General features: G+C 46.2%; 1 protein-coding gene across 1 annotated transcript in view; it reads left to right on the plus strand.

Annotated features, from left to right (window-relative positions):
* FBLN5 (fibulin 5) overlaps positions 1 to 5,482 on the plus strand; it is a 119,478-nt gene extending 113,996 nt beyond the window's left edge. Inside the window, exon 14 of the mRNA XM_006879211.1 lies at positions 5,321 to 5,482. Coding sequence (XP_006879273.1) covers positions 5,321 to 5,482 — 162 coding nt within the window. The remainder of the gene's footprint in view (positions 1 to 5,320) is intronic.
* Positions 5,483 to 17,340: the final 11,858 nt, after the last annotated feature.

The following is a 17,340-nucleotide window of genomic DNA, read 5'->3' on the forward strand; positions in this document are numbered from 1 at the left end:
GATTGTAGTACAGCTTCTTTCCACTAGGCCACCAGAGCTCCACTAGTGAGTGGATTCAAACCACTGACCTTTCAGTTCACAGTGCAACCTGCAACACACTACCCTCTCGAGCTCCTTAGTAGACATAGCACAATCTAAGCAGAACTTACAGAATTGTACGGTTTGCTTTATTGCGATGTTTGCCTGAGTGTAGTGGTCTAGAACCAGACTCTCAATATGCCTGCATCAATTCTTTAATCTTCATAGTGATTCTATGATAATCCATTTGGGGGAAATATCTGATTGCCATTGAGTGGGTTTGAACTCATAGTGAGCCTCCAGGATTGAGTCCAATTGCCCTGGAGGGTTTCTGAGGGATCCGTGGTGTTGCGGTGGTTAAGCTCTGAGCTGCTAGCCAGAAAGTTCCTGGTTTGAACCCACCAGGCCCTCCATGGAGAACAGCGTGGCAGTCTGCCGCTGTTGGGAATACAGAGCGATTCTACTCTATCCTCTAGGGTCTTTATGAGTTGGAATCGACTCAAAAGCCATGAATTTTGTTTGACTCTATAAAATCACACTGCTACATCTTTCTCTTGTGGAATGGCTAGAGGATTTGAACCATCAACCTTTTGGTTAGCTGTTGAACTCTTAACTATACCACAGCCAGGGCTCCTCCAGGCACTGTTTCATTATTCTGATTTCATAGGCACAGAGAAGCCAGGGAGCTTGTTCAAAGTCTCACCAGAGCTAATTAAGCACCAGGGCGGGCTTTGAACCTAGGCAGTCTGTCTAGACTGTTTAAATGGTCTTTAAAAGGTGGGAGTTTCACCTGCTTTTCTAGCTTTGGTACTGAAACACGAAACAGCAATGGAGGGCGAGAAACAAAAAAGTCCACTTTAACATCCAATAGTTACAAAGTGCTCGATGAACGTTGGTCATTATTGGGCAGATGCTGTGGCTGTGGTTGTGATGTCCTCTGCTTCTGAGGCTGCTGGGGCCGGGGGAGGGTGTGGCATGGGCCCCTGAGCCTTAGAGAGGAGAGCAGGGAAGTCAGAATGCTGTGGAGGGGCCTGCAGCATCATCTGAGAGGCTGAGTGGATGGTGGGTCAGGCTTCTGGACCAAAGACTCAGTGATCTCGTTACTCGAGTACTAAGTAGACCCTTCTGAGCTTAGCAGACAAGTGGCCTAACAAACATATTCACGCAAACACATGTAACACAACTATGCCTACATGTGAACGCACACGTTCACACAGGTACACAATGCATTCATGGTTAGCCCTGCACACACGTGTGCATCCATGATGGACGCACACATGCATCCAGGTCTCTTTTACCAGCCCTGTGGACAGCCTGTCCCACGCTGAGTGCTCAGAAGAGGACTGGTGACTGACTTTAGCCGAGTCGGGCTGGAACACAGCTAAGACAAGAAGGATCAAGGTCCTTCCCACGTACAAAACCTCCCGAGACCACGGTGGCTCTGGGAGCACCAGCTTCCTAACTCTGCTCTAAAAGCCGGCGGTGGGACGGTAGCTGTCTTGGGTGGCCGTGTAGCCCCCTCTGTGTACTCATGGTGGGCTTGCTCAAAGACCCTGCAGAGCTGATCCTGGAGGAGACGGGACTTGCTCACGTCCAAGGGGGAGAGTCTAGGATGTTCTCACCCTCTGGAGATGCTCACTAGGAAAGCCCAAAACGAGTGGCCTGCAAGATTCCAGTCACTCCATCCCCCTTACAAACCCTGAGATCTTCAAATCTCCCTGCCCACCACTCCTCACGGCTCAGGACCCCAACCTCGGCCTTTGCCCATGCAGACCGTGAAAGCTGGCAAGTTATTTGTCTATGCAAAAGCTGTGGGCATTATTTCCCTGTGTGGCTGTGCCCTCTGAAGGCCTGGCCAGCGGCTCTGGGGCTCTGTGTGGGCTGATGAGGAAGTGCAAGCTGTTCTCAGCCTGAAGAGCTGCCAATGACGCAGGTGCTGATGGAAACAGGAGGGGACTGGGCCAAGAGGAAGTTCTGTGGCTATCGGCTGCTGATAGCCCAGTGGACAAGGAAGGGCCCAGCACCTGGCTGGCACCTGGCCGGTGGCCCTGCCTTTCTCATTACAGTGGCAGATCTTGAGGCTGCTGCCCAGGCTTTTGTGAGGAGCCTTCCCTTGTGGGGGGTGGGGGACAGGCCTCACTAAGTACAGTAACTGCCAGCTTACCGTAAGCAAGGTGTGCGCAGGTTTGAGAGTGTTTACTCACTAATCTGTCGTGCTCAAATTCATGTAGGTTTCACATCTTTGATTAATAAGTAAGCACACTTAATTAAGCACAGTTAACCCATGTGTACCTTGCTTATCGGGTTATCTATCCCTGAGACAGGTAACATGCCTGACGTGGCTTTAAATAAGCAGATTTCACAGACTTCTCCTTTCAGCTTCTGGGAAAGTTCTGGTCCCACAGCTCCTAGATGTGATCATCTGTCCCCACACGCTATTTTCTCCCCAGGTGTCCCGTGTCTAGTCAAACAAACAAAACCCACCAAATCTCCTGTCTTGAGTCCTTTCTGACTGCTAGTGACCCTCCTGGATATCTGAGGCTATTAACGGGAGCAGGCTGTCCCATCTTTCTCCCTCGGAGCAGCTGCTGGATTTGAACAGCTGACACACAATGAACCACACCACCAGGGGATCCTTCACTGACACATGTCTAATTTAAAGTAGTACCAAGAAGAAAGAAGCAAAGGGGACAGTGGTGGTTCAGAGGTGGAGTCCCACCTCGCATGCAGGAGAACCAGGTTCTGTTTCTGGCCAGTGCACGTCACAGGCAGCTGCGTCCCATCTGCCCTCTTAGAGGAGCCTGAATGTTTCACAGGAGCTTTCAGCTAGGACAGGCGAGGCAGGAAGACCTCCAGCTCTACTTCTGTAACTCAGCCAGCGGAAGCCCTGTGGATCATAGTGCTTTGATTTGCAACTGATCTTAGAGGTCCCATGGGACCAGGCAACATCTCGCTCCATTGTGCGTGGGGTCAGCCAGGGCCTGGCAGAGGGACAGAGAAATTGAGCACACATCAATTATCAGCCTCTGATAATTGACAGCAATTAAAAAAGGATGTGATGGAAACCATTAACTGGAATCCTTTGCCTTTAGTTACCCCAAGCAAGTGTATAACCTCACTGGGACTTCATTTGCTCATTTATAAATTGGGAGGTAATGGGACATCCCCCAGCCTGGCCCCTTACAAGGGCAGCCAGGCCCCTACATGGTCCTACTTGGCTTGACTTTGAATGTGCACACCTGGGTCTCTTGTTAGGATGGGGATTCCCGGTCAGCAGGTCTGGGATGGAACCTGATAGACGGCATTTCTTCTTTTTTAAGATTTTAGCATTTTTTTGGGGTGTGTATTGCCAAATCAGATCTGACTGGTACAGGAGGAGATTGTCCCTCTTTCTCCAGCAGAGGGTCTGATGAAGCATTTCTTTCTTTTTTTTTTTTTTTTGATTGAAATTATATTGTAAGTTTATAAAGAACTTGGATTTCCATTAATTCATTGTTGGAGAGTCTGTACTTCTAACGAGTCCTCTGGCGATGCTGGTGCTGAGGTTGCTGGTCTGGACTGCACAGGCCTTAGGCTTCCTGAGGATGCAATAAGGGGTTAGAAGGTTGCGATGAGGAAGCGGTAAGGGGTTGTGTATCACTGTGCCACCACAGGGGTGGCTGCTCTCTTTCTCCATGCCTCCACCTCTCCGAGCATGATGTCCCTCTCCAAGGAATAGCCTCTCCTAGCAACATGTCCAAAGCCATCTTTGCCTCCAGTGAGCACTCTGGCTGCACGTCTTCAAGACCTGTATCTGCTCATTCTTCGGCAATCCATGGGATATTCAGTACTCCAACACCACAGTTCTAAGGTTTCAGTTCATCTGCCATTCTCGTTCATTGTCCAGCTCTCAGCAGCACAGCAAGTGATTGAAAAGTCTGTAAAGATTACAGCCTTGGACACCCTGTGGAAAAGTTCAACTCTGTCTGACAAGGTCCTTACAAGAAGGAATGAACTCGATGGTGATGGAAAGTTTTGATGGTGTTTATCTGAGAACTTGCCATTTGTTGGGCCATCATTTGATGCAAAGCATCTTGGTGGAGATGCAGAGAGTAAGTTCCAGGGACCGGAAGCAGTGACCCTAAGTCACACAGTCAGTTCAGTCGTCCATCTTTTCATTAAAGATCCATTACTGAGGACCTGCTGCACGCATTATTCTGCGCTCTGGGGGAAGTCAAGTGGTGAAGAATCTGCCAGATTCCTTCTCTCTGCTCTCAGAGTCTAGTGGAGACCCGGATGTCAGATGTGGACCAGCAGTGCAGATGGCACCGAGTACCTTCTGTTTAGTTACTTGGACCCACAATCAACACTCTTGGCACCAGAAGTCAGGAAATCAAAAGATGAGTTGCATTTGGGAACATGTGCTGTTAAGGATCACATCAAAATGCTAGAGAACAATGGTGTCACTTTGGAGACTAAGGTGTGCCTGATCCAGGCCATGGTTTTCTCAGTTGTTTTCTATGCATCTGAGAGCTGTACAGTGACTAAGGATGACAGAAAAAGAATTGATACCTTTGAGTTATGGTGCCAGAGAAGAGTAATACCATGAACTGCCAAGAGAACAAACAAGTCTGTCCTGGAGAGGGTGAAACCAGTTTGCTCCTTGGAGGCAAGGATTTTGAAGCTTTGTCTCACATACTTTGGGCATGTTGCCAGAAGGGTTCAGTCCTTCAAGAAAGACATCATGCTTGCAGGATAGAGGGTCAGCACAGGATAAGAAGACCCTGGATGAGATGGATTGACACAGTGACTGTGGCAGTAAAGTCAAGTGTATCAGAAAGCATGAGGTTGGCTCAGGACAGGGCAGGGTTCAGAGCCATTGTTCATAAGATTACAACGAACTTGACAGCACATAACAACAACTTTCCGTTCTGTCCAGAGAAGAGGATGCCAATACAAAGGGCCCTTGGAAGCACATGTTAAATTGGAGAGTTAGGAAGTCCCTTTCCTGAGGGGAGACTGGAAGAGCGAGCAGGCAGGAACAGGTGGTGTGTGGGCACAGTTGGTGCACAGGAGGACCTGTGCAGGTGGGGTTTGACTGCAGTGCCGTGAGCAAAGCAGAGAGCACCAGAGTGGGCGGAGGAGGTGGCCGTGGCCAGGCCTGGGCAGTGGTGATCGTGCCAGGGGCTGCATTGTTGGCGGACAGATGGACAGCCTGCTTTCCTTACTCCTTCCTGCTGCTGCTCAGTGACTTCTGGGGTAAGACCCACAATGCCCCGCAAGTCAGACCTTCCAAACTCACTGTCCTCTGTTCTGTCCGCAGCAAACAGGCCCCATCAGTGCCACCCTGGTGATGACCCGCCCCATCAAAGGGCCCCGGGAAATCCAGCTGGACTTGGAGATGATCACCGTCAACACTGTCATCAACTTCAGGGGCAGCTCCGTGATCCGGCTGCGGGTATACGTGTCGCAGTACCCCTTCTGAGGTCCCTCGTGGGAGCACGGGCACCGCCTAGCAAGGGACAGGAGAAGAGGCAACACAAGCGAGAGAAGGAGATGGAGACAGACGTTATGCCTTGCCTGCTGACCGTTTCCCCAGGGGTCGGCCCCATGGCCTGTCCCCCACCTGTATCATTGTAGAGTGTCACTCCGAAGGACTTGCCATCCCCCAGTTCCTATGACCCAGTTACAGACAAGCATTATCTTTGGCCCCTGATGTGAGAGAATTGATGGCTTTTGAAGGTCTTGAGTTTATGTTCTCCTCTCTTTTTTTGCCCCCAAAGGGAATTGATGAGCTTGCTGGGGTGTGAATCTCTGTTCAAAATCTGTGAACAGCTTCTGGTCCCTCTCCCATCCCACTCCCTGTATCTCTTGCTGCACTGCTGCTTTGCCAAGGCCCCAGAGCTGGTGGGGAATGCTGGGTCTAGCTAGTCTGCTTCTTGCGTGTATGGAGAAGCTGTGGAAACAAACCACAGCAAGATCTAAGGGTTTTTAAAGAGTCTATTTCAAAACCATGTCTGGTATTTCTCAGCCATAAAAGATGTTTTAGTTGTCCTTCAATTTGTATAACTGTTTAATCCTTTCTTGTTCATTTGAGCTTTATTTTATTTTTTTTAAATAAGTGGTAGAATGTCTTCCAAAGACCTTCAGACACATTCTATTCTGTCTTCCAAACCCAGTCTCCTCTCCATTCTAGTCCAGTGTTTTCTGGGGGGACTCCTTTAATCTTGAACATTTTGACCCAACAGGGTTAGAAGGCAGAAGTCTCCAAGCTGATTAAATATTTGAAGAGATCTATTGTTTGCTTCATTTCATCTCCGTTCGGGGCCTGGTTCTGGTTCTGTTTAAACCCGGTGGTGTGTCCTGGCTTGAAAAGTTCCCCAGAGAGCCAGGTCCTCACTTCTGACTCTGGCAGATGCAGGGGAGGGGACATGTAGAGAAATAGGGGTGTGGAAGGATTCGGAGGAACCTTCCACCCTGAATCTGATTTCATTCTGTGTCAAAACAGCACCCGAGTTATCCCTCTAGTGTGTGGATTACCCTTGGAATTTCCAGAAAAGCTAGGGTTTCCTTAAGCCAGTGATCCTCATCCCTTCCTTAAAATTGGAGTTTTATAGAAAAACATAGCTTCCTGGGGCTTTATCTGCAGAGCTTCTGAGTTAGTTACAGGGGATAGGGCTCTGGGGTTGGGATTTTGACGAGCTTTAACAAACATCTGGAGTGGAGAACCCGCTCTTAGGAATGCTCTCAAGAGCGGCGACCAATGAGGCTGGAGAACGGAGCTCCGCCCCCTCAGCATCCTTCACGCTAGAGAAGGAGGGTCAGAGACGCTAAGTTTTCTTGAAGTCTTCAGTCCCAGGCTGGGCCAAAGAGGGCCAAGTGCACAATCACAGAGTTGCATGGTGGGACAGCTGCCTTTACATGCCATCCAAATGGACCTGGGACTTCGGAAGGAAAGGGTGGTGGGCCCTTCCTGATGGAGGAGGTGGACCTGCCAAGTTAGTTCTGTCTACCTGTTGGGAACACATTTATTAAAGACATGCCCTGGGAGTTGCAAACTGTTAACACATTGGACTGTTAATCAAAAGGTTAGATGTTCAAGTCTACTCTGGAAGAAAGGCCTGGCAATGTGCTTCAGGAAATTCAGGCATTAAAAGCAATGTTATTGCATGCAGTGCTATTCTGAGGCATGTTGGGTGGCTATGCGTTGGAGTTGACTAGACAGACACTGGTTGATTGGTATGTGCTCAGTGTGCAGCAGCCTGGATTCCTAGCGCCTGAGGCAGTGCCACTGTGATTCAGAAAAGGTGGTTTTTCCTGGAGGGAAACAGCACATCGAGCCTCGTGCAGCACGTAGGAATTCCTCCTCCTGGCAGCTGTCCTTAACCCCTCACCAGCCTCCTATTGTTTGCCCTAGAGACATGGAAGTACACCCAGATTACTCCCAGTTATGCCTTGCAGTTGGATTCAAGTGATGACAACAATCGCATCTGTAGCAAACAGTTCCAATGCCCAGCTTTCTGGCTGAGAAGACATGGCCGTTCTCACAAGCTTGCCAGCATGGGTGCCCAGCTCGCTCTCCACCGTTTGGAAACCAGAAGGTCGCACAGAGCCTGGAGTTCCCTAGGTGTGGGGAGGCGGAGGTCAGGCTGGGATCCAGGTTCCCTGGGGCTCTGCAGGCCCTGGCTCCTCGACCTGTCCTGGCACCCCACCATGGTCAGGTCCTTCTAACTTCTAAGACAGAAAGCAGAGAGCTTAAGCTTCATCTTGGGGAATTTGAGGATCCACTGGTTTCAGAGGTGCCACTTTTGGAACCAGACTCAGATCTCTTGGGCTTGGGTTTTATTTGTTCATGTCAAAATGTGGCTTCCTGCTTCTAAGAAAAAAAAGGCACAAGAGCCTCATAAAAATGGCTCAAGGGGCTGCCTGGACCTCAGATGGCTTTTTCAAACCACGTCGGCTCCATGAATTCAGTGTAAATGAATCAGAAGCATGTGGGTTCAATTTTCCTTAAAATACACTTGGGCCTGAAAATTAAGGGGAAATGGCCTGGGGCAAAGGGTGTGCTAGAAAGCCAAACCCAACCCATTTGGGAACTGGTTCCAGAGCCCCCCCCCCTCAGGAATCATGAGTAGTTCTCATTTTCAGAAGCTTGGAGAGGTGGGGAGTTAGCATGACCTTTGAATACAGCATCGTGCTCCGCTGTGGAGCCTGATGGGGGTGGCTGTTCCCTTGGACCCTGAAATGTCTGGCCTCTCCTCTCCTCTCCCTAGTCAGCCTTGCTTGGCCAACATCCAGGCTGGGAGCTTGTCAACCAAACCCTGCTTAGTTACTGTCCCCCTCAGACTGTAAAGCATGAAGGAAGGGCTCCGTGGTGAGATTTCAGAGCATCACATTAAGAGCGGAGACACCTGCGTGAGTCCTTATGTTACCACCTCATCTCTGGCTTCAGTGGGGATGAAAACTTCCATTCAATTCCATCTCATTCTAAACTTCTGGGATTCCTTGAAATGGGCTGAGGGGATGACAGCCAGCATTTCCATTAACTGCTGGTTTAGAGTTTCCCCGTGGCTTGCCAACCCCAACACTTTCTAATTGGCATATGATCCACCTACCTGTTGTCTCTTGGACTGGCTGGCCCAGCATACTTGAACGTTTTTTTCTTAGGTAACAGTCTTGGCTCTTAGGGCGTCCTTTTTCCAGATGGTAAAATCATTGCAGTCAGTTGGACAGCCTCATTTTTATAGATTTCAATGTCTTTTTTGTGACCTTGGTCGTTAATACGCACAGTTTGGTCATCCAGAGCTGGAGAGGGAGGAGGTGACAAAGGGACGATTATTATTTGCTCCTATCTCAGCGGTTATACATAGGGTTTTCAGAGGCCTGCTATTTCAGACGTGGATGGCCAATCCTTCTTCCTAGTCTGTCTCAATGTGAATGTTCAGATTTAGAGAAGTATTAGACAGACCAGCAAGTTAAAGGTATATCCCTTATTGCGGAGTTAACTTTCGTGTCAGTGTTGTCCCTGCCTTTCTCACATGCACCTTTACGCACTTATTTCCTGCTTCACCATCCCACAGGATATCCATCCACTTCTACCCCCTCCCTTCACATCTATCTCCCTTTCACCAGCCCTCCATCTAATAACTTATATATGAAGCTTCCATGGCTTCTGTGATTTCAAACACATCAGCTGATGGTAGTTCCTTATGTTGGGATCAGTGTCTCTGAAGTTTAGTCGCAATATTTATCATGGTCTTCGCAATCACCTGTTATGCATCAGAGAGTTGGACAATGACCAAGGAGGATAGAAGGAGAATTGATGCCTTTGAGCTGTGGTGCTGGAGAAGAGTATTGAGAATATCATGGACTGCTAGGAAAACAAACAGATTTGTCCTGGAGAGGGTTAAACCGGGTGGCTCCTTGGAGGCAAGGATTCTGAGGCTCCGTCTAACTTACTTTGGACATGTTGTGAGGAGAGACCGGTCCTTAGAGAGGGACATCATGCTTGGGAGGGTGGAGGGACGGCGCAGGAGAGGAAGGCCCTCTATGAGGTGGATTGATTCAGTGACTGGGATAATTGGGATGGGAATGTCAGAGACAGTGCGATTGGCACAGGATAGAGCGGAGTTTAGGGCTGTTGTACATAGGGTCGCTATGAGTCGCAGGCGACTCGACGGTAATGATGACAACAACAACAACCTATCTCAGCAGAGGAAGTCCTGTTTGTCAAAGGCCTTTGCCTCGAGGCAGATACATTCATGGGTCGAAAGCCCCTACTATGCTTGGCTTAATCCAGTTGTTGGGTCCAGAGAGTTAAATAAGATAGACACAGTCCATGAATGGCGTCTGTGTCCAGGGGTTGACGGATCCAGAGCTGATGGGCTGCAGTGATGGGCTTAAGCACAGTAGAGAGACTGTGAGGACGGTACAAGATTGAGGGGGGTTTCCATCTGCTGCACGTGTCTGTGAGTCAAAGCTGATTTGATGCCCTTCAACAACAGCAATGAGGCAGAACTGGAATACATTTTGATAGATGCATTTTTGCAGTGCAGAGAGAATTACCTGGGCATCCACTTCCTAAACAGCTTGCCTCCGGAAACTCCATGAACTTGGATGAATGTTGATAGCTGTAGAGGGGCTTCAGGCCTTTTGTTCATAGGGTTGCGGTGAATCGTACTCCACTTGGAGGCAATCAACAACAACAGTTTTTGTCCTAGGGAGCTCTGGTGGTAGACTGTAGGGAGCTGTGCTCTTAATCTAAAGGCTGAGCTTCTCTAGAGGTCTAAATCCACCAGTGACTTCTCTGGAGGAAAATGGGCAATTTCACCCCATGTCATGTATAGCTTCAAAAACCTGCTAGAGGGTCAACTGTGAATTGGGTTTGACTTGACAGCAGTGAGGTATAGTCTTCCCCCTTTAGTTATATTTTTATTGCGGTAAATAGATGTTGCTGTTGTGTGCCATCGAGTCAGAACCAACCTTTAGCTTGAGAGGCTCATTCTTCTCCTGCAGAGCAGCTGGTGGATTTGAACTTTATGCCTTTGAGATTGCAGCACAGATTTTTACCAGAGCTCCTTTTGTTCGCTTTGTTTGTTGGAATGTGTAATTCAGTGATGTTATGTTCACTGTGTTGTTCCATCATCACCATTGTTGTTATGTGCCCTCGAGTCACCTATGACTCATAGCGACCCTACAGCTCTGAAGCCTGCCCTGCCCTGAGCCAGTCTCGCTGACTCCAACACACCTACCCCTATTTTCCCAGTAACTGTATCAATCCATCTCATCCGTGGTCTTCCTTTTCTGCACTGTCCCTTCATCCTTCCGAACTTGATGGCCTTCTCCAAAGACCGGTCCTTCCTGGTCACGTGCCCTGACTATGTGGGACAGAGCTTCAGAATCCTTACCTCCAAGGAGAAACTTGGTTTCACCCTCTCCAAGACAGACTGATTTGTTTTCTTGGCAGTCCATAGTATGCTCAAGACTCTTCTCCAGCACCACCACTCGAAGGCATCAATTCTTATGTCATCCTTCATCATTATCCAGTTCTCTGATGCATAGCAAGTAATTGTGAAGGCAATGGCTTGGATCAGGTGTAACCACTGCTTCCTAAGTAATGTGTCCCCCTCTCGTCTTGCACCTGTTCCCTCCTGATAACCCCAAAATGATCTCTGGGTCCATATACTTTCCAATCCTAGCTGCTGCATCTAGGTGGGATCATATGTCCCTGAGTGACTTATTTCACTCAACATGATGCTTTCAAAAGTCATGTCATGGCATCAGGACTCTGTATCTCTCTGTGGCTGAATAACGGTCCATTAAGGAACCCACTCTGGTGGTCTAGTCTGTAGGGAGTACACTGGTCACCCAAGGACTGAGCCTCTTTGGCAGTTCAAATCCACCAGCAGCTCCATGAGAGACAGATGGACTCTCTCCTGTGCCATTTACAGCCTCTAGAAAACTGCTGGAGGGTCACTGATGAGTCAGTTCCCACTCAACAGGCATGAGTGAGTGCAAGTGAGTGGTGTTGTGTACAGTGCATTGAACTATTAATCTAAAGGTTGGCAGTTTGAATCCACCAAGTACTCTGTAGCAGAAAGATGGGCAACCCTCGACTGTAAAGCTGCAGAAACCTAGGTAGAATTGACCCAACAGCAGTTGAGTTTGGAATGTCCATTATCTGTATAGCCTCCTTCATTTGATTGTGCTTCACAGGGACTGTGTTTTTGTCATTGCTTTTATTTCATGAATTCAAAGTTTGTGGCCACTCCATCAGTGCCCTTTCCCCAACAGCATTGGCACACGGCCAGTCTCTGGGTTATAGTGGGGTAATTCTCACAATATTACACACTTTTCCATAATGCTGTTGCACACTGATTACAAAATAATGTAAAGATAACTTTTATATGTACTGCGAAACAACCAAAAAAATTCCTATGTCCTTGCTTTATTGAAATATTATTTGTCTTATCGTGGTGTCCTAAACCAAGCCTGTAATATCTCCAAGGGATACCTGCACAAACTCCCTTATGTTTCCCCTTTCATCTGTGATTGGTTGTTGTTGTTGTTATGTGCCATCGAGTGGCCTGCAACTCATAGTGATCCTATGTACAACAGCCCTAAACCCAGCTCAATCCCTTGCCAATCTTATTGTCTCCAACACACCTATCTCCATTACCCCAGTGACTGAGTCAATCCATCTCATCCACGGTCTTCCTCTCCTGTGCTGTCCCTCCACCCTCCCAAGCATGATGTCCCTCTCCAAGGACTGGTCCCGCCTTGCATGTCCGAAGAATGTCAGACAAAGCTTCAGAACCCTTGACTCTAAGGAGCAACCTGGTTTAACCCTCTCTAGGATGAACCTGTTTGTTCTCCTGGCAGTCCATGGTATATTCAGTACTCTTCTCTAGCTCCACCGCTCAAAGGCATCAACTCTCCTTCTATCATCCCTAGTCATTGTCCAGCTCTTTGATGCATAGCAAGTAATTGCAAAGACTATGGCCTGGATCAGGTACATCTTAGTCTCTAGACTGACATCATTGCTGCTCTTTAGTACTTCGGAGAGGTCTCTGACAGTAGAATTTCCCAATGCAATTAATTTTTTAATTTCCTGACTGCTGGTACCAAGAGTGTTGATTGTGGAGCCAAGCAAACTGAAGCTGTCAACAATCTCAATCTCTTCATCATCCATCATATGCTGTCAATAGGCCCAGTGGTGAGAATCTTTGTTTTCTTGATGGAAGGCTGCAATCCTTGACTTTCTGCAGCAAGCGCTTCAGGTCCTCCTCAGTTTCAACAAGCAGGATTGTGTCATCTGCATAATGCAAATGGTTGATGAACCTTCCACCAATCCTGATATCACACTTCTCCTCATACAGCCCAGCCTACCGGATAATCTGTTCTGCATATAGATTGAAAAGATATGGAGATAGGACACATCCTTGATGCACACCCTTCCCAATTTTGAACCACACATTGTTTCCTTGCTCTGTTCTGACGACTGCCTCCTGGTCTAAGTACAGGTTTCTCATTAGCACAATCAAGTGTTCTGGGATTCCCATGATATTGGTTAGGTTTTAATAATTATATATATATTTGTTGTTGTTGTTGTTGTTGTTATATGCCATCGAGTCACTTGAGACTTATAGCGACCCTATGTACAACAGCCCTAAACTCTGCTCTGTCCTGTGCCAATCGCACTGTCTCTGACACTCTCATCCCAATTACCGCAGTCACGGAATCAATCCCTTCCCTTCCTGTGCTGGTCCTCCACCCTACCAAGCATGATGTCCTTCTCCAAGGACGGGTCTCTCCTTACAACATGTCCAAAGTATGTTAGACGGAGCCTCAGAATCCTTGCCTCCGAGGAGCCACTCAGTTTAACCCTTTCCAGGATGAATCTGTTTGTTTTTCTAGCAGTCCATGGTCTTCTCAATACTCTTCTCCAGCACCACAGCTCAAAGGCATCAATTCTCCTTCTATCCTCCTTGGTCATTGTCCAACTCTCTGATGCATAACAAGTGATAGCAAAGACCATGGCCTGTATCAGACACACCTTAGTCTCCAGAGAGACACTATTGCTCTTCAGTACTTTGGAGAGGTCCCTAACAGCGGACTTTCCCATCACAATACGTCTTTTAATTTCTTGGCTACTGGTGCCAAGAGTGTTGACTGTGGAGCCAAGCAAACTAAAGCTGTGAACAATCTCAATCTCTTCACCATCCATCCTGACGCTGCCAATTGGCCCAGAAATTTCCTACAACTGACCCTTAGACCCCAAAGCTAGCTCATGACACCCCAACATCCAATCAGATGTCCGAGGTCATAAATCTTTATAGGAAGAGACCACCCATCATCTCCTGTGAAGCCGCTGCTGATGTTTAATTTTGCAGTATAACCTGTAACCTATTATGCCATTCATGAGCTTTCATTCATAGACACATGCCTGGAATTTACAATGAAATGCTTCTGCCATCAAGTCTTCTTGTTGTTGTTGCTGTGTACCATTGAGTCAGAACTGACCCATAGGTGACCCTCCAGTGGGTTTTCAGAGGCAGTTAATTGCACCGCAGGAGACTGCCCATCCTTCTCCTGCAGAACAGCTGCAGGATTTGAACTGTGCACCTTTGGGATTGCAGATCAGCTTCTCTTCTCTAGGCTATTAAATCTATTTTAAAGGAAACACAAAATCCGTGTTAGGTGAGCATTTTCTTTCTTTCTGGTACAATTTCTCATTATTTTGAAATGCTGCCATTTGGGGGGTTGGGGGAGGGTAAAGCAAACATTCAGTAACACTGTTCATTGTTTTGGAATTGGCCAAGGCTCATCAACTCCAACACACAGATTGTTTTTTGTGTTGATATCTTTGTTCTCAAGTTTCTAAAGTCCTTTTACTTAACAGATGGTTGATGTCTTCATGAGAGTTTCTGAACATAACTACAAGATGTTTTTAATTTTTTTTTTAAAGAAAAATAACCAAGAGGTTTCAGGACAAAGGAGTACAGAGAGGGAGATTGATCATTGGTGGCTTTTATGGCAGTAACAGTCTCCAGCTAAGTGTCTGTGCCTTTTCAGTGGCCATCAATGAAATAGGCAGGATGATTGAAATCTGTGTCAATGCAGGAATCATCTAAGACATTGCTCTCTCTGCTATGCTTTTGTAGAGAGGAGTGGCACATTGATAGGCAATGAATAAACAGCATCTTCTTCAGGAATTTGGAATGTTCTTGAGCAAAAATGTAAAATGAAATCAGAAACATGTCATACATAGACTCATAGGTCAAGATTATTGTGCTATCTATTTATCAATACTTGATAAATCATCTATTAACACTGAATTCAGGGCCAGAAAATTACTGGAAAACTTCATGTCCTTTAAAAGGGGTTCTCATTCGGGAAGGCTTATAATGGTTTCTACATAGTCTCTCCCTCTCTCTCCTTTTTCTTTTTTCTAATTCTCACATTTCAACCTGTTCCTGGGAATTAACTTGGTATTATGAATCTGGCTGGCATCATACAATAATGTTGTTGTTAGACGCTTGTCAACTTGACTATGACTCATAGTGACCCTAAGCCAACAGACCTGAACCTGATCCTATCTGGCGCCACTGTCATGATCTCTATCGCACTGCATGGTCACTGTGTAAGTCCCTCTCATTGAGTGAGGGCCTTTGTCTCTTTTATGAGATAATAATTGCAATTTAAAATATGTCCTTGGGTCTTGGAAGGCTGATAGATCTGCGAATGTTCTCCATCCCTTGCTCTTACAAACCTTCATTTAAAAAGCCTCAATCAGGAACCAAGCTGCTATGTTTGCAAACATGTTGGCCTTAAAAGTGACCCTGTACTTGTACCTCTTCTCTTATCCTTTTTCTAACTCCACATTTTTAAAGACTCTTTGGAAATTCCTCCCCTGGCCCTGACATTTCTATATAGTATCTAGTTAGTCTTTCTGAGAATCAGCCCTATAAGTCAATAACAAGCCTGTATTTTTATGTCCAAAAGCATTTTTTTTAAAAAAAAAATTATTTTATTTACTTTTTAAAATTTTACATTGGTTTGTATACAAAGTTGTATACATTGTGTTTCACACTATCCTTCATTCATTGTGTTTCATACAATCATTCTCATTCATTATGTTTTATAAAATCAGTCACTGTTGAACCATGCCTACCTGTCTTTCCAGATCCCCACTACATCTTTCCCATTTCCTTTACACCCCCTCTCCACCCACCAGTTGTGCAACCCGATGATTTCCCCCTTCCCACCCTCATCCCTCTGTGCCTACACTTCCTCTCCTTGGATCCCCATACAAATTTTATAACTTATCCCTCTGTTTTTACTATTATGGTCCTATGCAGTACTTGTCCTTATGAGACTGAGTTAGTTAACTCAGCATAATGCCTTTTAGTCTTTCCAGAGTTATGTATTAATTTTTTTAAATTTTTGCTCCAGAGTGCTGCATAGTACTTCATCGTGTGAATGTACCACAATTTTTCAATCCTTTAGATTGTGGTTGGACACTTGGGCTGTTTCAATGTTTTTGTGATGGTGAATAGTGCTGCTGCAAACAATGGTGTACAAATCTCCATTTCTGTCTCAGTTCTAATTTCCTTGTGGTATGTTCCTAGGAGTGAAATAGCTGGATCACATGGAATTTCTGTGTTCAGATTTTTGAGGAAAAACCAAACAGCCTTCCAGAGTGATTGTACCATTTTACAATCCCATCAATAGTGTATGAGGGTTCCTTTCTCTCCACATCCTTACCAACATTTGATGCTTGCTGCCCTATTAAACTTTGCCACTGCTACTGTGGTGAGACAGTATCTCATCCTGGTTTTGATTTGCATCTCTCTTATTGCCAGTGATTTTGAGCATTTCTTCATGTGTCTGTTGGCCATCCAAATGTCTACCTCTGTGAGAAGTCTTTCCTTGTCTCTTGCCCATTTTGTAATTGGGTTATCAGAGTTTTGTTTTGTTTTTCTTGTGAAAGCTCTGTAGGATTCTGTCAATATGAAACCTCTGTCTGAGATGGTATTGCCAAATGTTTTTTGCCAGTCAGTAGGTTTTCTTTTCACGCTGTTGGAAAATGCTCTTGATGCTCACGGGGGCTCAATCTTTAGAAGGTCTCATTCATCAGGTTTATCTTCTCCTGGCTGTATTTGACAGCCTCTTTGTACCATGGGCGAGGCTGTCTAAGTTTGATCCCAGTTTATCTCTGATGAACTTTATGGTTTTGGGTTTACTCCCAGGTTTCTGATTCACCTTGAGTCTATTTTTGTGTATGATGTGAGGTATGGATTCTGCTTCAGCTTTTTGCAGGTAATAGTCCAGTTTTGTCAGCACCATTTGTTGAAGAGGTTGTCATTTCCCCATGTGACAGATTTTATTTCCTTGTCGAGTATCAGTTGACCATAGATTGATGGTTAATTTCTGTGTTCTCAATTCTGTTTCATTGGTCTATGTGCTTGTCATTGTACCAGTACTGTGTTGTTTTGGTTATTATAGCTGTATAGTGGGTTTTGAGGTCAGGGAGTGCTATGCCTTCCACTTATTCTTGTTTTTCAGAAGTGCTTTGCTTATTTGGGGTCTCTTTCCTCTCCAAATTAACTTATATTTTGCCTTTTTAATCTCCTTGAAAAAGGAATTTGATATCTGTATTATAGGGATTGCATTAAACATGTAGATTGTTTTTGGTAGGATTTTCATTTTCACCATATTGAGTGTTTCTAGCCATGAAGAAGGAACATTTCCCAATTTATTTAGGTCTAACTGTTTCTCACAGAAGTGTTTTGTATAATTAGGAATGTGTATTGGATTTTGTCAAAAGCATTTTCAGTTGCT

The sequence above is a fragment of the Elephantulus edwardii genome, unplaced genomic scaffold (genome assembly GCF_000299155.1).
Source record: "Elephantulus edwardii isolate Elephantulus edwardi_28Jun2011 unplaced genomic scaffold, EleEdw1.0 scaffold00002, whole genome shotgun sequence".
Lineage (NCBI taxonomy): Eukaryota > Metazoa > Chordata > Mammalia > Macroscelidea > Macroscelididae > Elephantulus > Elephantulus edwardii.